The sequence below is a fragment of the Chiloscyllium punctatum genome, chromosome 2 (genome assembly GCF_047496795.1).
Source record: "Chiloscyllium punctatum isolate Juve2018m chromosome 2, sChiPun1.3, whole genome shotgun sequence".
NCBI classification, from domain to species: Eukaryota; Metazoa; Chordata; class Chondrichthyes; order Orectolobiformes; family Hemiscylliidae; genus Chiloscyllium; species Chiloscyllium punctatum.
In genome coordinates, this window is record NC_092740.1 from 15,674,331 (window position 1) to 15,696,276 (window position 21,946).

General features: G+C 44.7%; 1 protein-coding gene across 14 annotated transcripts in view; it reads left to right on the forward strand.

Moving 5' to 3' along the window:
- Positions 1-21,946, forward strand: part of htt (huntingtin) — a 264,314-nt gene that overhangs the window by 137,145 nt on the left and 105,223 nt on the right. For all 14 annotated transcript variants that reach the window (XM_072594050.1, XM_072594086.1, XM_072594068.1 and 11 more), the window contains 4 exons: positions 7,090-7,241; positions 11,836-12,035; positions 13,235-13,361; positions 15,570-15,697. In XM_072594050.1, the coding sequence (XP_072450151.1) occupies positions 7,090-7,241; positions 11,836-12,035; positions 13,235-13,361; positions 15,570-15,697 (607 nt within the window). The remainder of the gene's footprint in view (positions 1-7,089; positions 7,242-11,835; positions 12,036-13,234; positions 13,362-15,569; positions 15,698-21,946) is intronic.

The window sequence follows — 21,946 nt, forward strand, 5'->3', positions numbered from 1 at the left end:
CCCTCCCCCTCTCTCTCTCTCTCCCTCCCCCTCTCTCTCTCTCTCCTCCCCCTCTCTCTCTCTCTCCCTCCCCCTCTCTCTCTCTCTCCCTCCCCCTCTCTCTCTCTCTCTCCCTCCCCCTCTCTCTCTCTCTCTCCCTCCCCCTCTCTCTCTCTCTCTCCCTCCCCCTCTCTCTCTCTCTCTCCCTCCCCCTCTCTCTCTCTCTCTCCCTCCCCCTCTCTCTCTCTCTCCCTCCCCCTCTCTCTCTCTCTCCCTCCCCCTCTCTCTCTCTCTCCCTCCCCCTCTCTCTCTCTCTCCCTCCCCCTCTCTCTCTCTCTCCCTCCCCCTCTCTCTCTCTCTCCCTCCCCCTCTCTCTCTCTCTCCCTCCCCCTCTCTCTCTCTCTCCCTCCCCCTCTCTCTCTCTCTCCCTCCCCCTCTCTCTCTCTCTCCCTCCCCCTCTCTCTCTCTCTCCCTCCCCCTCTCTCTCTCTCTCTCTCCCTCCCCCTCTCTCTCTCTCTCTCCCTCCCCCTCTCTCTCTCTCTCTCCCTCCCCCTCTCTCTCTCTCTCTCCCTCCCCCTCTCTCTCTCTCTCCCTCCCCCTCTCTCTCTCTCTCCCTCCCCCTCTCTCTCTCTCTCCCTCCCCCTCTCTCTCTCTCTCCCTCCCCCTCTCTCTCTCTCTCCCTCCCCCTCTCTCTCTCTCTCTCCCTCCCCCTCTCTCTCTCTCTCTCCCTCCCCCTCTCTCTCTCTCTCTCCCTCCCCCTCTCTCTCTCTCTCTCCCTCCCCCTCTCTCTCTCTCTCTCCCTCCCCCTCTCTCTCTCTCTCCCTCCCCCTCTCTCTCTCTCTCCCTCCCCCTCTCTCTCTCTCTCCCTCCCCCTCTCTCTCTCTCTCCCTCCCCCTCTCTCTCTCTCTCCCTCCCCCTCTCTCTCTCTCCCTCCCCCTCTCTCTCCATATCAATTTAAAGGTGAAACTGCGTAAATGTGTGTGCACACATTACAGGACATTATGCGTGCAGTGTTAGAGGCATGGCCAAAGCTGCAGGTCAGAGTTGGAAACTGAGCAAAAGATTATTAAATGGACAAATCTTTGATGTACTGTGTACGGTCTGGTCACCTTGCTATGGGAGGAAAGTTATTAAATTGGAGAGGATTCAGAACAGATTTGCAAGGATATTACCACAACTAGAGAGTTTGAATTATAAGGAGAGTCTGAATAGACTGAGACATTTTTCACTGAAGTGAAGGATATAGAGGGGTGATCTTAGAGGTCTATAAAATCATGAGGGGCATAGATGAATAGAAAAGGCCTTTTCCCCAAGGTAGGGGATTTCAAAACTAGGGGGCATATTTTCAAGGGGAGAAGAGATTTAAAAGGGACCAGAGGGCCAACTTTTTCCCCTCATGGTTTGTATGTGGAATGAACTACCAGTCTATGTGTTAGTTGCAGGAACAGTTAAAATATTCAAAAGACATTTGGACAGGTACATGAATAGGAAAAGTTTAGAGGTTTATGGACCAAATGCAGACAAATGGAGCTAGTTTTGTTTGGGGAAACTTGGTTAGCACTGACAAGTTAGACCTAAGGGTCTGTTTCTGTGCTGTGTGACTCAAAGACTCTTATATAGCAGTGTATTAGTACAGTGTTCCCCACGTAGTGCCTAAGCATAGCATACACTGAACTATAGAAGTGATATAGCACTGAAAGGGGCCATTCAATCCTCCTTATCCATGCTGACTCAAAGATACACACGTGCACTTTCTAATCTCATTCTCCTGTACACGGCCCAAAGCCCTGCAGCTTACAGCTCCTCAGGTGCAGATCCAAATACATTTTGAAAGAATTTAGGGACTGTTCCAATTGAAATAATAAGTAGTATCAATAGAGTTAATGGTAGTTGGGGAATTCCATGACCAGGAGGCACATTTTTAAGGTGAGAGGAGAGAGTTTTAATTAAGACGTAAACGGCAAATGCTTTACTGAGGGTGGTTCATGTGTGGAATGAACTTACTGAGGAAGTGGTGAATGCAAGTACAATTACACTGTTTAAAAGACATTTGGATGGATACATGAATAGGAAAGGTTTGGAAGGATACGGGCCAGGAGCAGGCAGGTGAGACTAGTTTAGTTTGGGATTGTGTTTGGCATGGACTGGTTGGACTGAAGGGTCTGTGTCCATGCTCTGTCTGTATACACCACCAACTCGGGCAGTGAGTGCCAGGCACTTGGCACCCTCTGCATTTGGCAAAAGAAAAATTCCTCGTATCTTCTCCAATCTTTCTGCGACTTTGTGTGAATCTATGACCCCTGGTTTTTTAATTCCCTGCCAAGGGAAACCAGTTTCTCCTGTCTACACAAGTTGGCACTCCTCAATCATGGCACCCCTCAGCCATCTCTATCCCAAGAAAAACAGTCCCAACCTGTCCAAATTCTCCTCATAGTTACAATTCAAATAAATCATCCTTGCATGCTCCAGAGCATTATGCTATCCACTACATGGCTAATGTTTGTCATCTGCAAGTTTTCCAGTTGTGCCCCTCTATGTTCAAGTCCAAATCGTTAACGTATAATACAAGCAAAGGAGTCTCAACATCAAATTGAGCAGAATACCAGTTGAAACAGGTTTTCATTCACAAGGGCAGCCATTGACCATGACCCTTTTCGTTCCAGTTATTAAACCAACTTTGGATCCAATTTGGTACAAGACCCTATATCCCATAAACATTTTGTTTGGACCGGTCTGCTATGTTTGACTTTGTCAAATGCCTTATTAAAATCCATGTAGACAACATCCACTGCACTACCTTCATTAATCCTCCTTGTCAAAGAATTGAATCAAATTTGTAAGGCATGATATTCCCTTATAGCCATACTGACTATCCCTGACTAGTCGATGTCTTTCTAAGTGGCAGTTTGTCCGATGTCTCAAGATTGACTCTAGCAATTTGCCCACCACTGGAGTAAGACTTCTACTTGTTTAGCATTTCCTTTGTACCTTTTTAAAGCAACGGAACCACACTTGGATTCCTCCTCGCCTGTCTACTGAAAATCGAAAATAATCCTTGGAGCAGATGCTATTTTCTCCCTGACCCACCTTCAAACATCCTAGGAAACGATCTATCCGGCCTGGGTGACTTGCCGATTTCAAGGATTCCAATTCCTTTAATGCTTCCTGTCCAATTGATTATTTTGTCTGATATTTCACACTGATTCTCTTGAATTACTATGGCCTCATCATCCCTTTCCTTTGTGAATGTGGAGATAAAAAAGTTCATTTAAGTTCTTCCCATTGTCTTCTGCATCTTTATAGTTCCCTTCTTCATCTCTAATAGGTCCCAATTTTTCCCTAACTATCCTTTTGCTCTTTATATACGAGTAAAATATCTTTGAATTTTATTTTAGCTTGCTTGCTAGTTTTTTTTCGTGCCCTTTCTAAAGTTTTCTGATTTTTTTTTTACCCATTTGATCCCTGTACTTTTTATACTCTTCCACGCTATCTGCAGTGTTGAGTTTTATGTGCCTGTATTAGCTCTCCTTTTTTTCTGTTTAATCTTCACCTGTATTTTTCTAGACAACTGTGGGTTTGGTAGTACCATGCTTATTTTTGGAGGGGACGTGTCTGCTTTGTGCTTTAACGTTTTAGCGTTTGCAATGATTTATCCTTTTTATTAGTCCTGTCCAGTTCTACTCAGCCGAATAACTTGGCAGTTTTGTAAAATTTGTCTTTGCACAGTTTTCAACTTTTCAACTCTTCCCCTGATTTATCTGTCCTTTCCCACAAAAGTATTAAATCTAACTGAAATATGGTCATAGTGTCATTTCACTCACTTGCCCATCTTCATTTCTGAAAACTAAATCCAGAATTGTATGTCCTCTCATTGGGCTAGTCACTGAGTTGTTTAAAAGGATTTTCCTGGACACTATCCATGAATGTTTTTACCCTTTAGTGTCCCTCATATTGTTTGAACCCAGTTGATCGTTAAAGTCAACTATTATAACCACTCTTCTTCCTTCAGGCAGGAATTTGTCCACATATGCATTCCTCTATCTCCCTCTCACTATTTGGGAGCCTGTAGTATAATTCTTGTGGTGTGACTGCCTCATTTATTTTTTATCTTAACCCATATAGTCTAATTTTTTAACTTCCTTGATATATCATCCTTTCTCACAGCTGTAATTGATTTTTCAACCAATGCTGCTACCCTTCCTTATTTTTGTTATCCACTCTTTCCTGCTGAAACCTCTATCCAAGGATATTGAACTGCCAATTTTGCTCCTCTAATCAGATTTCTGATCTAGCAACAACATTGTGCTGCAGTGTGTCTATATGTGTCCTTAGATCATCTGCCTTGTTTGTAATAATCTTTAGCATTGAAGTATAAACTGCCCAACACTATCCTTTGGATGCTTTTTAATCCTCATTTCTTTTGTCTTTCTGAGGCGCTGACTACATCACTAATTAATGTTTTATCTCCCATTTCCTAACCTGGTTTTGATGCATCTAAGTATGCATTTTGGTTTCCATCGCCTGCCAAAATAGTTTAGAACTTTACCAACAGAACTAGCAAATGCACTTACGAGGTATTTGTCCCAAATCTGCCCAGGTAAAACCTGCCAGGCTTGTGCAGGTCCCACCTTCTCCAGAAACTGTCCCAACTGGCTCAAGTATCTAAATCTCTTCCTGGCCTACCATTTCTCCAGCCATGCATTCATCTGACCTGTCCTCTTGTTCCTGCTCTTGCTAGCTCATAGCACATGGAGTAATCCTGAGATTGCGACATTTTAATTTATCTCCTAACCTGCATTTTAATTTATCTCCTAACTTTCTGTATTCAGCTTTCAGGTCCTCATCCCTTTGTTCACCTACACCGTTGGTACCTGTGTATACCACAACCACTGGCTGTTCACCCTCCTGCTCCAGAATGTCCTGCGTCTGCTCTCTGACATCCCTGACCCTGGTACACGTAATGCAACGTACCATCCTGGATTCATGTCTGCAGCCACCTGTACCCCTTACTGTTGGATCCCCTATCACTATTGCTATCGTGCCACATATTTTCTTCCCCTTCTGTGCAGCAAAGCCATCCTTGGTGTTATTAACTTGGCCAATGCTGCTTTCCCCTGGGAGGCCAATCCCCTGCAACAGTATCCAAACAGTTTGAGAGGGGGACTTCTGCACTTCCTTACTGAATCCATAAGACATACGAGCAGAATTTAGGCCATTCAGTCATGGTTGATAAGTTTCTCAATCCTTTACTTTATCTGATCATCATCCGTTCTCTTTCTGTCTGTGTAATCCTTGCTGCAATGTGACCTTCTCAAAGTGTGCTATCCATGACATTCTTAACATTGCGGATGCTCCACATTGAGCCCACCTGCAGCTCCAGCTCTGAAAAGCAGTGAGCCAGTAGCTGCAGCTGGACACACTACTTGTACATGTAGTCATCAGGGACATTGGAAGTCTCCCTTATTTTCCCCACTGCAACAGAGGAACATACCATGATTGTGAGGTCTTCTGTCATGACTTCTCTCTAGATTAAGCTGGTTAAGAGGATTTAGGAAAGCTAGGGGCCTTCCTTTGTTTCAAACACTTGTATTATAATCAAAAGTCCCTACCTTTATTTAAGCTAATTAGATTAGATTAGATTAGATTAGATTACTTAGTGTAGAAACAGGCCCTTCGGCCCAACAAGTCCACACCGACCTGCTGAAGCGCAACCCACCCATTCCCCAACGTTTACCCCTTTACCTAACACTATGGGCAATTTAGCATGACCAATTCACCTAACCTGCACATCTTTGGACTGTGGGAGGAAACCGGAGCACCCGGAGGAAACCCACGCAGACACAGGGAGAATGTGCAAACTCCACACAGTCAGTTGCCTGAGGTGGGAATTGAACCCAGGTCTCTGGCGCTGTGAGGCAGCAGTGCTAACCACTGTGCCACCGTGCAGCCCCTGAGATTAGATTAAAGTCCCTACAGTGTGGGAACAGGCCCTTCAGCCAAACAAGTCCACACTGACCCTCCGAAGAGTAACCCACCCAGACCCATTCCCTACATTTGCTCCTGACTAATGCACCTAATGCTATGGGAAATTTAGCATGGCCAATTCACCTGGCCTGCACATCTTTGGACTGTGGGAGGAAACCAGAGCACACGAAGGAAACCCACACAGACACTGGGAGATTGTGCAAACTCCACACAGTCGCCGGAGGCCGGAATCGAACCCGGGTCCCTGTCGCTGTGAGGCAGCAGTGCTAACCACTGAGCCACCTTTCGGGTGATTTATTTAACTTTTAAATAATATATTTAACTTTTAAAAACTTAAGAAAATACTCTGCAGCTATCACTTACCAATTGGCTGTTTCCCTTGGGACTGTCATTTTAAGAACTAAGCACAAAAAACAAAAAGAAAATTTACAGCTTGAACAGGCACTTCGGCCCTCCAAGCCTGAGCTGATCCAAATGTACTGTCTAAACCTGTCGCCCAATTCCTAAGCATCTGTATCCCTCTGCTCCCCACCTACTCGTGCATCTGTCCAGACACATTCTTAAATGAATCTACCATGCCTGCCTCTACCACCTCTGCTGGCAATGCATTCTAGATGCCCTCCACCCTTTGTGTGAAGTACTTGCCGCATGTATCCCCCTTAAACTTTTTTCACCTCAAAAGCGTGACCTCTTGTTATTGAATCCTTCACCCTGGGGAAAAAAATTTGTCTCTATCCACCCTGTCTATACCCTTCATGATTTTGTAAACCTCAATCAGGTCCCCCCTCAATCTCCTTTTTTCTAATGAAAACAAACCTAACCTACTCAACCTTTCTTTGTAGAACTGTCCGGATTGAGACTGAGCACCGCACTTGTTCTTTTAACTTCACCTACTCCCTGTCTCATCTAAATCCCTCATTTCACTAAACTCCAAAGCACTCTTGTTTAACCAAGCAGCTCTGACTGTGCCTGGTCAATCCTACAAATGCATACCGAACTAATGGTTGAAACCAGAGTCTAATGGATTCTAGTTGTAATTTCAGTTTTTGTTAGACTTTGTATGTGCTGTTATTTCTTTAACGACAGGTTAGCATCAGGTTTACAATTTATTCTTTTGAATTCTAGTTTATCACAGAACAGTCCAACGGATGAACTGCGTAAAAGCTGTACTGTGGGGATGGTCAATATGATACTGTCTCTGCTTTCCTCAGCCTGGTTTCCTTTGGATCTATCTTCACATCAGGATGCCTTAATATTGTCTGGAAACCTGCTGGCAGGTAAGAAGACTTGTTTCTCCATCTCCTGTTTAAGATTCCGAGTTGCTTACCAGCGTACCTACCACAGATTGTCCTTTTTTCACACTCTTGAAAAGAAATAGTTGCGTAGAATTTTATTTTTTCAATTCTCTCCTTGGTTCTCATGAAGATGTCGAAATTGCTTTGCATGTACTTGGTTGCAGAAGCTCACATTGTGGACCAAACAATGAAGCCAGTTTTTTTCCAGCTTTCTAAAGCCCATTTGTTTCATTTGGATTGTTCAGTTTGAAGCAAACCAACCTCTGACCCAGGAACACTTGGCCAATTAGAAGGGTTGTTATCATGGTAGATGGAAGGTCATGTGGGAATATGTGAGCTTTCTGCATTTTGACAGGAAGACTAGAGGAGCTGAATATTTTCAAATGGAGAAAGATTGCAGATAGTTGCAATGGAGGCTGGTTTGGAAAACCATATGCAGGAATCTCAAAGAAAAGCTAACATACAAGTTCAGGTAATAGGCAGGCAAATAGAATCCTGATTTAAGGGCTTTTGCCTGAAACGTCAATTTTTCCTGCTTCTCGGATGCTGCCTGACTTGTGCTTTTCTAGCACCACTCTGATCTAAACTCTGGTTTCCAGCATCTGCAGTCCTCACTTTTGGCCAGGCAAATAGAATGTTGGCCTTTTTCAAAGGGAATCTGGTATACTAATAGGGCAATACTGCCAAATCCAGAAAACTCTGACCAGTTTTTGTCCCCTCATCTAAGGACTGTTATACAGGCATTGGAGACAATCCAGAAAAGAGAAACTAAGTTGATCGTCCATATGGAGGGATTTTCCTATGAGGCGAGTTTGAGTGGTTTTGGTCTGCACACATCTGAGTTGAAAAGAATGAGACATAATCTCATTAAAACTTGGGAGGCATGACAGGGTAAATGTAGAGTGGTGTTTCCCCTTGTGGGATAGCTGAGGACCAGCTTGCTTAATCTCAGGGGATTCCCAGTTTTAGAACTGGGATAGAAAGTGTTTTGTTCTCTTAGAGACCATAAGCTAAGGGAACAGAGGCCATTTAGCCTATCGTCTGCTCCGCTGTTTGATCATGACTGATCTGCTTCTTAACCCTATTCTCCTTCTCCCCATAACAATTGATCCCCTTAGTGATCGAAAATTTATCCATCTCTGTCTTAAATATACTCAATAACTCAAGCAGGTTAATGAAAATGGTCCAAGGAATGAAAAACTTAACATATGAAGACTGTTTGAGGAGTCTGAGTCTATATTTGGAGTTTAGAAGGATGGGAGGGGGGTGGAATCTAATTGAAACGTGCAGAATATTGAATGGCAGGGACAGTAGATGTTGGCGAGATGTTTCCATTGGTAGGAGAGACGAGGACCCAAGGGCACAGTCTTAGAGTAAAGGGAAGACTTTTTAGAACAGAATTAGGAGAAACTTCTTCAGCCAGAGAGAAGTGAGTCTATGGAATTCATTGCCACAGAAGGCTGTGGAGGCCAGGTTATTGAGTATATTTAAGACTGAGATAGGTTCTTGAGGATCAAGGGTTACAGGGAGAAAGTGGGAGAATGAGGTTGAGAAACCTGTCAGCCATATTTGAATGGTGGAGCAGAGTCGATGGTCTGAATGGCCTAATTTCTGCTCATGTGTCTTATGGCGTTATGGCCTCCACCTCCACAGCCCTCTGTTGCAATGAGTTCCACAGATGCACCACCCTCTGGCTGAAGAAATTCATCCGCATCTCCGTTCTGAAGGATCATTCCTTCGCTCTGAGGCTGTGCCCTTGGGTTCTAGTCTCTCTCACTAGTGAAAACATCTTCTCCACATCCACTCTATTGAGGCGCCTCATTCGTCAGTATATATCTCCCCTCACCCTTCCAAACTCTAGTGAGCACAGACCCAGACTCCTCAACTGCTTCTCATACATCAGGCCCTTTACTTCCAGGATCATTCTTGTTACCCTCCTTTGAACCCCCTCCAAGGCCAGTGTATCCTTCCTTAGATATAGGGCCTGAAACCACTTGCACTTATTCCGAATGTGGTCTGACCAGACTCCTCTATATTGAGGAGACAAGCTGCCTACTTGCGGAATGTTTCAGGGAACACCTCTGGGACTCCCGCACCAAACAACCCAACCACCCTGTGGCTGACACTTTAGCTCCCCCTCCCACTCTGCCAATGACATGCAGGTCCTTGGCCTCCTCCATCACCAGACCCTGGCCACTCGACGCCTGGAGGAAGAGTGCCTCATCTTCCGCCTAGGAACTGTCCAACCACATGGGATGAATGTAGATCTCTTCAGCTTCCTCAGTTCCTCCTTCCACCCCCCCCACCAAACCTTATCTCAGTCCCAACCATCGGATTCAGCACCGCCCTCTTGACCTGCAATTTTTTCCCCGACCTCTCCGCCCCCACCCCCTCTCTGGCCTATCACCCTCACCCTCCCCTCCTTCCACCTATCGTATTCCCAGTGCCCCTCCCCCAATTTCCCAATTTCCTCCCCCCCTACCTTTTATCTCAGCTCGCTTGGCACACCAGCCTCATTCCTGAAGAAGGGCTTATGCCCAAAATGTCAATTCGCCTACTTCCTGGATGCTGCCTAGCCTGCTGTGTTTTTCCAGCACCACATTTTTCAACTCTGACCAGACCCATATATGTCAGTACATGTCTGCTAGTGTATTCTCGCCCTCTCATTTGTCGTCTTAACTGACAACTGAACCTGCACATTAATCTTAAAAGAATCCTGAACACCCAAATCCCTCTGTGCTTCAGATTTCCGAAGCCTTTCCCCATTTAGAAAATAGACTACATGGGTGGTCATTCTGTGGAATTTGTTACCACAAAACTATAGAGGCTGGCTCATCAGTATATTAGGGGCTGAAATCAATTTATAATCAGCCGGGTTATTGGGGGAAAGCAGGGAAGTGGAGATGAGGATGATCAGATTAGCCATGATCTCGCTGAATAGCAGAGCAGATTCGATGGACTGAACAGTCTTTTGCTGCTGCTACAATCTGAATTTATAATTGCTGTCCATCAGAGATTGGTGAACTAGGTACAGATGCAGCCACAGACCCTCCTCTTTTTAGCTCACTGCCATACTAAGCGATCTATAATTTACACCTTTTCAAATACCCATACACCAAGGGTTATCTCCGTGCAATTGGAGATGGTCAGTAACTGATGGCTTTGCCAATGATGCATCCACTCCATGTAAGTATTGCTAATAAATGCAAAAGGAAAACTAACTTCCTGTAGATGTTTCCGTTCTTTCCACCTGGAGGGTTTGTTTCCTTTACTTATGATTGTTCTGGTTTAGATTAGATTAGATCAGATCACTAAGTGTGGAAACAGGCCCTTCGGCCCAACAAGTCCACACCGACCCGCCGAAGCGCAACCCACCCATACCCCTTCACTTAACACGACGGGCAATTTAGCATGGCCAATTCACCTGACTTGCTCATCTTTGGACTGTGGGAGGAAACTGGAGCACCCGGAGGAAACCCACGCAGACGCTGGGAGAATGTGCAAACTCCACACAGTCAGTCGCCTGAGGCGGTTTGTTGTGGATTTAATGAAAATGCATGGATAGTACCCCCAATTTTGGAAGTCTGCTTTTGAGGCCTCTGTGCTTGTGCAGTTTTTCTCATTTGTATATTCTGCACAGCCCACGTTTGTTTCTTCTATTTCAGCTATTGTCACAATCCATGGTTGGATTGATGGCACAACTTCATGCTATCCTCATTTGGTGATTACATCAATAATGTTCCCAGAATGCAGGTAATGGAGGAGCAGTGAGCTTTCCTACACTTGATGAAACTTTCAGCTCTCGTTCAGAAAGTTTTGCCTCCTAACCAAGCCATACGTAATTTTAGTTGGCACACGTTGTAGCTAAATACTTAATAGCCAGAGGCACTGATGTTTAATTGAGTCGTCAGTTTTGAGATGGGTGCTGTCTGATGTTATTGACTTCAAAAACCCTGTATACACTTGAAACAGGGTTGCTGATTACAGTTAACAATCAGAGATAGAGTTGGTTTATTTTCTGCTCCACCTTCCCTAACCCAGGTGCATTTTGAACAAGAAGCAACTCCCACTTCTCTGGCAGTGCTCATCCTTCGAGCAATGCCATTAGGAAAGAAATGAAGATTATTTTTCTCCTTTTGGGCTGTGGGTATTCCTGGCAAGGCCAGCATATGTGACTCATCCCTAATTGCCCTCGAATTGAGTGGTTTGCTTGCTCATTTCAGAGGGCAGTTAAGAGTCATTGTATGGCTATGGTTCACATCTAGGCCAGGCTGGGTAAGGAAGGCAAATTTCTTTCCTTGAAGGATATTTGTGAACCAGATGGGTTTTTACAAGAGTTGATATCTCCATGAAGTATCATTAGGGAGGTAAGAATTTAGATTCCACTCGTTGCTGTGGTGGGATTTGAACTAATGTTCCCAAAGAATTATTCTGGGCCTCTGGAGTACAAATCCAGCGACTTTATTTCTTCCTCACTCCTGATCAACTAAACTAATTGCAAGCATTCTTCCCTCTGAGGCCCAATCATTGGAGGAATGAGCTTAATCTTTATATAATGCTTTTGTTCTATTGGCAGCTATCGCACCCAAATCGCTGAAGAATCCATGGGGCAATGAAGATGATGCTAGTACAACCACTAAACCTGAAGAGCCATGGCCTGCCTTGGCTGACAGGACTTTAGTTGTGATGGTGGAACAGCTATTCTCTCACCTGATGAAGGTCATCAATATCTGTGCACATGTCATCGATGATGTTGCACCGGGGCCTGCGATGAAGGTATATGTACTTTAAATTACTATTTAAAATCAAAAGAGGATCAATATCAGAAAGTAACCTGAATTAAGACACTTCAACGTATTGTTCCAGAGTGGTAATATGCAATAGGTGTAGCCTGAGTTATAGCAATCTTAGTATCTCTATTGTTTAGATGTATAGTACAGAGTATATGTATACAAAAAGGATATGCAGATTGGATGGTGCAGTGCAGTTGAGGTAGAGCATGATCTTGATGAATGGCAGAGAAGCCTCAAGAGATTGGAAAGCCATCTCCTCCGCCTGTACCTTACTTTACATTATTCTGTGGTTTCCTTTCTCCTTTCTCCATCCTCCTATTCACCACCTTGTTTTTGCCTTATCTTTCCAAAGACACTGTTGCTTGTTTTACGCACCTATAGGCATCCGCTCCCTCCTCTGAGGCCATTTGTCATCCAGGAGTCTGAGTAATGAGAGTCAAGGACTCATTTGCTACTTTGGTCCTCGCTGACCTATGCCCATTGCTACTTCATGCACATGTCTTCAGGCAGTAATCTGAAACAAAAGCCCTCATCACTTCCTCTACTCTGAAAAGTGGTTTTAGCTCCTCAGTGTCCATGCTGAAATTAGAACTCAGTCCAGGCAAGGGTTTAAATCTGAAAGACCTCTCACTCTCCTTTCTCAGACTCTGCCCTATGGTAAACTGTCATAGAATGATTGGCCCTTACAGCACAGAAGGTGACCTAATACTGGCACATCATAAGAGCTATTCAAGTCATCCTTTATACACTCTACTACTTCCACATCCTTTATCTACTCTGCTTATTATCCAGAATTTCTTTTTGAAGTATATATCTGATTCCTTTCACAATGTTAATTTGAAACTGCTTCTACAGTGCTTAATGCAACATGATTCGATTGTACAATTAAACCTCAATTGACAGTATGATTTCACAATTAGCTTTGCCATAAAGCCTTTACACAACTAGATAACTTGGAAACATTTGGGTTACAAGGTACTATAAACATTTGAAGTTAATTCTATGTTTTAAAATTCAGACAGGAAAACAAGTTTTGGATTACAGAGCCTAATAATTGTTTATAATCTTGCAGTGATTGTGATAACTTTGTAGAAAAGTGCACTGTTACCTTCATAAAATGCAATTTATCTCAACTTGAGCATTGACTTTTGTGCTACTGCTTCAATGTGTTTTACTTCTCAGGCAACTCTCCCTTCACTTGCCAATACGCCGTCCCTCAGCCCAATCAGACGCAAGGGAAAGGAGAGGGAGTCAGCAGAGCAGGCAACTGCACCAATGAGTCCAAAGAAAATTACTGAATCCAACCCAGGTGAGAAAAGATGTATGTCTGTCTCGAAGTGTTGGGCAATGGCTATCAGTTGGAAAGTTTAAAGGACAGAGCTTGTGTTTTTTAAAAATTCTGCTGTGGAATCTGGCTGTCATCAGTAAGGTCAGCAGTAATTACCCACGTCCAATTGCCTTTGAAGTTGAGTGCTTTGCTGGGTAATTTTCAAGAGCAATTGAGTCCATCAGCCAGACCAGGTGAGGACAGCCAATTCCTTTCCCGAACTTAATAAATAATTGGGTTTTTATGACCAGTGCAGCTCGTCACCATTACTGAGGTTAGATTTTTAATTCCAGATTTATTAGTTGAATTTAAATTCTACCAGTTACCATGGTGAGATTTGAACCCATGTCACAGAGCATTAGCTTTGGCCTATGGGTTATTAGTTCAGGGGCCATGAATGCTAGATTACCATCATCTTCTAACGCCTTTCAAAAGCTCAGGATACTCCAAAGCACCTTACAGGCAATGAAATGTTTTGTTTGCAGTGCAGTTACTGGTGTACTGTAGGAAAATGCAGCAGTTAATCTGTATGTAGTAAGGTCCCACAAACACGACTCTGATGACTAGATCATTTTTCTTCATGGAGGGGTGTGCATTCTAGTTTTTCAAGATCTGCGGCATTTTGCTTTCAGTTTAGGGCTATACGCTTGTCAAGCTTTGTCAGATTTATTCATTTTCTACAATTCTCTGAGGAGAATTTGTGGATGAGGAACGGACAATCTTAGTGAATTTCGCACCTTAAATTAGTAGGATTGATACTTTGATAATGAAAAGCTGAGTTTTAGCAACATTATCGGTGTTTATCCATTTAATTAAAAAAAGGTTCTTGCAGCAGTTTTGGATGGAGAGTGTGCCAAACACAAATGTACAAGGTCACAAGAGTGACGTGTGCTGCAGGCAGATGCCAGCTCTGCCTCACCTTTCAGGGGAAAGAAAGAATAGGAACGCTTTCTGAGACTATTTGGAATTGAATGCTTCAGTTTGATTAGGCAGACTGGGGCTTTGTGTTTAAGGTCCTGGCAAAGCAACTCAAGGTCTAATAAATGATTTTTAGATTTGTGCAATGGTTTGATATGGTGATGTTAGTTCGTTCTGTCTAAGTGCAAAGTTAAGAGACGTAAGCTTGATAGCTACTAATAGATCAAATAAAACAAAGAGTAAGCAGTTTTTTTTTGACAAAACATGGTGAGAATGTGGAGCACACTGCCATGTGGAATAATTAGCAGAGAGAACTTGACATATTTTTGGACAGGTTTAATGTGCAGCCAAGGAAACATGGAGACATGATTTGGAATGGGCAGTGAGAGTAGGGCAGACTTGAGAGAAGTAGGTTTTCTGTAGAGAACAGGTCATGGGGTACTCTGAATTGGTAGTTTTGGTCATAACTGTATCTGCAAGAGAGAATCAGATCATTGCCCATATTTGTTCAATTGCATTATCATTGCTGAGCACCCCACGATCAACATCCTGGGGATTACCATAAACTGGATTAGGCAGATAAATATTATGGCTACAGGTGGAGGTTGTGCACTTCTCTGAGCAATTTGCCTCCAATCTCTCCAATTTCTGTCCACCATCAACAAGGCACAAGTCAGGAGCGTGATGGAATACTCTTCACTTGCCTGGATGTGTGCAGCTGCAGTAGGAGTCCAGAAGTTTATCATCATCCATGACGCATTATACCACTTGATTAGCATGCCATTCACTTCCTGCATCACTGACAGACAGTGGTCGCAGTTTGTACTATCTGCAAGATGCAATGCTAGCTCCATCAACAGCACCTTTGAAACCTGCGACCTGTACCACCTAGAAAAAAAGAGGGCACTACATGCAAGTGGATATCACTTGCTACAGGTTCCCCTCCAAACCACACAGCATCCTAACTGACCATTTCTTTGCAGTAGCTTGGTCACAATCCTGGAAGTCTCTTGCTGACTGCATTGTGGGTTTCTCTAAGCCCCTGGGGCTGTAGTGATTACAAATTATAGCTTGCTACCACTTCCAGGGCATTGGAGATGTCAATAAATGTGATCAAGCTAGTGACACCCACTTCCCATGAATAAATGGAAAAAAAGGCTGTCTTTAAAACAAAAGTGTCCTCTGCTGCTTGGTTCTCCTGCTATAACCAGGAGAGGGATTTTTAAAAAATGTTTGCTTATTGTTTTTCTGTGTTATTTATTCTATTTGCAGCTGCCAGGCCTACAGATGCTGTTGGAGCTGCACCAACCAGCAAGTCCACCTCGCTTGGCAGTTTTTATCACCTGCCTCCGTATCTGAAGTTGCATGATGTCTTGAAGGCAACATATGCAAACTACAAGGTACCAATACAAATGGACTGTTTTTATCCCCACACCTCCTACTCCTAATGTAATTTCACATAACAAGTAATTTAGTGTCATAGAAGGTTCCGCTGGTCTGTTTGTCTATTCTGGGTATGATTGATACCCTTATTTTTATAAAAGTAAAATACAGTTGATGTTGGAAATCAGGAATAAAAATGAAGTGCCTGAAAAACTCGGGTCATGTAGCTTCTGTGGAGTTTGAAACTGTGTTATTGTTTCATGTCCAATTCGAATCCTATTTGGAGCGGAAGTAAATATTTTTTGTATGAGTTTTAAATGTCCAAAACAAAAATAGAGGTGGCAGTGGTTGAATTCCTAAAGCAACACTTTGATTTTGTGGAAAATCTGTGCTTTGCTTCTCAAGCCTTAGAGAGCCAGGATGATATCAGGGAAAGGAGCTTCAGTTATGAAGAAGAGTTGGAAAAGTCTGTATTCTTTTGGGATCAGATAAGGCTGAGTTGATTTAACACAAAACAGAAGGAAGACAAATGGTTTGTTGTGACTATGTCAGGTGTCTATAAGAGCAGCTCGGCAAAAGGTGAGGACTGCAGATGCTGAAGATCAGAGTCAAGGTTAAAGGGATGCTGGAAAAGCACAGCAGGCCAGGCAGCATCTGAGGAGCCGGAAAATCGATTGTTTCGGGCAGGAGCCCTTCCTGATGAAGGGCATTTGCCCGAAACGTCGATTTGTCTGGCTCCTCGGATGCTGCCAGACCTGCTGTACTTTTCTTGCACCACTCTAACCTTGACTCTATCAGAGCAGCTCCTACTCCTTTGACTTTTCCAAATGCCCTTTTTCACAGGTGGGTGAATAATTGTCGATCGTAGATTTAAAATCATTGGTGAAAGACTCTGATTGGAGTTACCAGGAATTGTAATGTCTACTTAAGCTGATTCTATAGGTAATTTTCAAAGTCATGTCAAATGCATGTTTGAGAATAGCCAGTTTAACTTAAGAGAATATGGCGCAGTGGCTCAGTGGTTAACACTGCTGCCTCTCAGCACCAGGGTCCCAGGTTTGATTCCCAGCGAATCTTATTAGCATGCTAATACTTTAGTCTTAGATCATGAACTCCTACTTTACACTATAGCCGTTCACGTGGAACCTTGTCAAATGACTTTGAAAAAAAATCTACAAGACACCCCAAACTTAGTTCACAGCAGATGCTCCTCTTTCAAAGAACTCCAATAAATAGGAGTGACTGTCTGTGTGGAGTTTGCACATTCTCCTTATGTCTGCGTGGGTTTCCTCCGGGTGCTCCGGTTTCCTCCCACAGTCCAAAGCTGTGCAGGTCAGGTAAATTAGCCATGCTAAATTGCCCATAATGTTAGGTGCATTAGTCAGAGGGAAATGGGTCTGGTGGGTTACTCTTCGGAGGGTTGGTGTAGACTGGTTGGGCCAAAGGGCCTGTTTCCACATTGTAGGGAATGTAATCTAATCTGTGACAACTATTCTCTGGTTCATTTCTCAGGGCAAAGCCATGACCGATCAGAGTCAACATACCTGGCTGAAATTTAAACCAAGCTTGACAGTTAACTGTCATTCTTACTAGGGTATTCTCTATGGCAATGCCTCTACCAATCAGCACCCTTCTCTACAGTCTAAAAATGTAATGTTAGTTTTCTTGCAAATGTCCTGCTAAATGTAAGACAAAAATTGTTGACAAAATGTCATTTTCTTTTCCTCAGTTATACTCAACATACATAATTGCAAGATTACTCAGTGGCTGGGCAGTAATTTTGCAAAAGCCTATTTATTGGAGTTCTTTTGAAAGAGGAGCATGTGCTGTGAACTAAGTTTGGGGTGTCTTGTAGATGTTTTTTTCAAAGTGATTTGACAAGGTTCCACATGAACGGTTATAGTGTAAAGTAGGAGTTCATGATCTAAGACTAAAGTATTAGCATGCTGATAAGATTCGCTGGCTGACAAAAACCAAGGAATGCCTAAGTCGGTATTTTTCTCCTTGGACGATATCAAATTTTTTAATATTTATATCAATGACCTTAGATGAGGGTAGCAAAGGAATGGGAGTTAAATTTGCAGGCAGTACAAAGCAAAGTAGGAACGTAAATGGGAAGGCGGATCATTATAGTTCTAGAGATTGATGGAGAAGGTGCAACGAGAGCAGACTGTCCTCTTACATCAGTCACTGATAGTAAGCATGTGGGTGCAGTAGACTGTGAAGAGTACAAATAGTGTGGGGGTTGGCCTTCAGAGCACGACGTTTCAAGTACAGGAGCGGGGATGTCTTGTTGCAATTGGTGAGGCCACACCTGGAGTATTATGCACAGTTTGGCTTCCTGATCTGAGAACGCTTTGACTTTGGAGGGAGTTCACGAAAGGTTTGTTATACTGATTCCTGGTAATGGCAGGATAACAACATACAAGGATAAACTGGATCAATTAGGACTAGTCACAAATGTTTAGAAGAATGAAGCCTATCAAATTCTAACAGAACCAAACAGGGCAAGCACAAGAAAGATGTTGATGATTGGGGAGTCCAGAATGAGGGGTCACAGTCGAAGGATATGGGGCAGGTCATGTTGAATTGAGATGAAACACTTCTTCACCCAGAATGGTGAGCCTGTGGAATTCTCTGCCACAGAAAGCAGTTGAGGCAAAACATTGCATGTTTTCAATAAAGCATTAGATATTATTCTCAGGGCTATAGAGATCATAGGGTACAGAGTTGAATGATCAGCCATAATCATACTGAATGGCAAAGCAGGTTTGAAGGGCTGAATGGCCCTTCTGTTTTTAATGTTTCTAGGATGTAAGGCATTTGTGGATGAGTGGGCAAAAAAATCTGGCAATTGGAGAGTAATGTGACGAAGTTTACTTTGGCAGCAAGAAAAAAAGCAGATTATTACTTGACTGAGAATGAAACCTATACCCTCTAGTTCTGAACTCTCCCAAACCAGAGAAAATACCTTGTCTATTTACCCTATCCATGCCCCTTATTTTATAAACTCTTCAAGGTAACCCCATAGCCTCTGTTACTCTAGGGGAAACAACCTCAGCCTATTCAGACTCTTCATCGAGCTCAAACTCTCCAACCCTAGCAATATTCTTAAGTCTTTTCTGAATCCTTTCAAGTTTCACAACATCATTCCTATAGCAGGGCGATGAGAATTGCATGTAATATTCAAAAAGTGGCCCAACCAATGACCTGTACAACAGCAACATGACTTCCTAACTCCTATTTCTGGATTAGTGGTGCTGGAAGAGCACAGCAGTTCAGGCAGCATCCAAGTAGCTTCGAAATCGACGTTTCGGGCAAAAGCCCTTCATCAGGAATAAAGGCAGTGAGCCTGAAGCATGGAGAGATAAGCTAGAGGAGGGTGGGGGTGGGGAGAAAGTAGCATAGAGTACAGTGGGTGAGTGGGGGAGGGGATGAAGGTCAGGGAGGAGAGGGTGGAGTGGATAGGTGGAAAAGAAGATAGGCAGGTAGGACAAGTCCGGACAAGTCAAGGGGACAGTTACTGAGCTGGAAGTTTAGAACTAGGGTGAGGTGGGGGAAGGGGGAAATGAGGAACCTGTTGAAGTCCACATTGATGCCCTGGGGTTGAAGTGTTCCGAGGCGGAAGATGAGGTGTTCTTTCTCCAGGCATCTGGTGGTGAGGGAGCGGCGGTGAAGGAGGCCCAGGACCTCCATGTCCTCGGCAGAGTGGGAGGGGGAGTTGAAATGTTGGGCCACGGGGCGGTGTGGTTGATTGGTCCGGGTGTCCCAGAGATGTTCCCTAAAGCGCTCTGCTAGGAGGCGTCCAGTGTCCCCAATGTAGAGGAGACCGCATCGGGAGCAACGGATACAATAAATGATAGTGGATGTGCAAGTAAAACTTTGGATGTGGAAGGCTCCTTTTAGGGCCTTGGATAGAGGTGAGGGAGGAGGTGTGGGCGCAGGTTTTACAGTTCCTGCGGTGGCAGGGGGAAGTGCCAGGATTGGAGGGTGGGTTGTTTGGGGGCGTGGACCTGACCAGGTAGTCGGGAGGGAACGGTCTTTGCGGAAGGCAGAAAGGGAAATATATCCCTGGTAGTGGGGTCTGTTTGGAGGTGGTGGAAATGTCGGAGGATGATTTGGTTTATGCGAAGGTTGGTAGGGTGGAAGGTGAGCACCAGGGGCGTTCTGTCCTTGTTGGAGGGGTGGGGTCTGAGGGCGGAGGTGCGGGATGTAGACGAGATGCGTTGGAGGGCATCTTTAACTACGTGGGAAGGGAAATTGCGGTCTCTAAAGAAGGAGGCCATCTGGTGTGTTCTGTGGTGGAACTGGTCCTCCTGGGAGCAGATCCGGCAGAGGCGGAGGAATTGGGAATACGGGATAGCATTTTTGCAAGAGGTAGGATGGGAAGAGGTGTAATCCAGGTAGCTGTGGGAGTCGGTGGGTTTGTAAAAAATGTCAGTGTCAAGTTGGTCGTCATTAATGGAGATGGAGAGGTCCAGGAAGGGGAGTGAGGTGTCAGATGGTCCAGGTAAATTTAAGGTCAGGGTGGAATGTGTTGGTGAAGTTGATGAATTGCTCAACTTCCTCGTGGGAGCACGAGGTGGCACCAATGCAGTCATCAATGTAGCGGAGGAAGAGGTGGGGAGTGGTACCGGTGTAATTACGGAAGATCAACTGCTCTACGTAGCCAACAAAGAGACAGGCATAGCTGGGGCCCATACGGGTGCCCATGGCTACCCCTTTGGTCTGGTGGAAGTGGGAGGATTCAAAGGAGAAATTGTTAAGGGTGAGGACCAGTTCGGCCAAACAAATGAGTGTTGGTGGAAGGGTACTGTTGGGGATGTCTGGAGAGGAAAAAACGGAGGGCTTGGAGGTCCTGGTCATGGCTGATGGAGGTGTAGAGGGATTGGATATCCATGGTGAAGATGAGGTGTTGGGGGCCAGGGAAATGGAGGTCTTGGAGGAGGTGGAGGGCGTGGGTGGTGTCTCGAACGTATGTGGGGAGTTCCTGGACTAGGGGGGACCACCCTGGCCGACCCATTGTCTCAGCATGCTCCTGCCCCACTGAACTCATCTCGACCTACCTCGACACTGTCCTATTCCCCCCTAGTCCAGGAACTCCCCATATACATTCGAGCCACCACCCATGCCCTCCACCTCCTCAAAGGTCAGGGTCCACGCCCCCAAACAACCCACCCTCCAATCCTGGCACTTTCCCCTGCCACCGCAGGAACTGTAAAACCTGCGCCCACACCTCCTCCCTCACCTCTATCCAAGGCCCTAAAGAAGCCTTCCACATCCATCAAAGTTTTACTTGCACATCCACTAATATCATTTATTGTATCCGTCGCTCCCGATGTGGTCTCCTCTACATTGGGGAGACTGGGCACCTCCTAGCAGAGCGCTTTAGGGAACATCTCTGGGACACCCGCACCAATCAACCACACCGCCCCGTGGCCCAACATTTCAACTCCCCCTCCCACTCTGCCGAGGACATGGAGGTCCTGGGCCTCCTTCACCGCTGCTCCCTCACCACCAGACGCCTGGAGGAAGAACGCCTCATCTTCCGCCTCGGAACACTTCAACCCCAAGGCATCAATGTGGACTTCAACAGTTTCCTCATTTCCCCCTTCCCCCACCTCACCCTAGTTCTAAACTTCCAGCTCAGCACTGTCCCCTTGACTTGTCCGGACTTGTCCTACCTGCCTATCTCCTTCTCCACCTATCCACTCCACCCTCTCCTCCCTGACCTATCACCTTCATCCCCTCCCCCACTCACCCATTGTATTCTATGCTACTTTCTCCCCACCCCCACCCTCCTCTAGCTTATCTCTCCACTGCCTTTATTCCTGATGAAGGGCTTTTGCCCAAATGTCAATTTCAAAGCTACTTGGATACTGCCTGAACTGCTGTGCTCTTCCAGCACCACTAATCCAGAATCTGGTTTCCAGCATCTGCAGTCATTGTTTTTACCTCGTTGATTTTTTCCCAACTCCTATACTTGGTGCTCTGATTAATAAAGGAAAGCATACCAAACGCTGCCTTCAATATCTTATTTACTTGAGAATACACTTTCAAGGAACTATGAACCTGCACTCCAAGGTTTTCGCAAGGTTTGTAGCTCAGGTTGAGGTTTAGGGTGTAGGTTTGCTTGCTGAGCTGTAGGTTTGATATCCAGACGTTTCATTACCTGGCTAGGTAACATCATCAGTGGTGACCTCCAAGTGAAGCGAAGCTGTTGTCTCCTGCTTTCTATTTATATCTTTCTCCTGGATGGGGTTCCT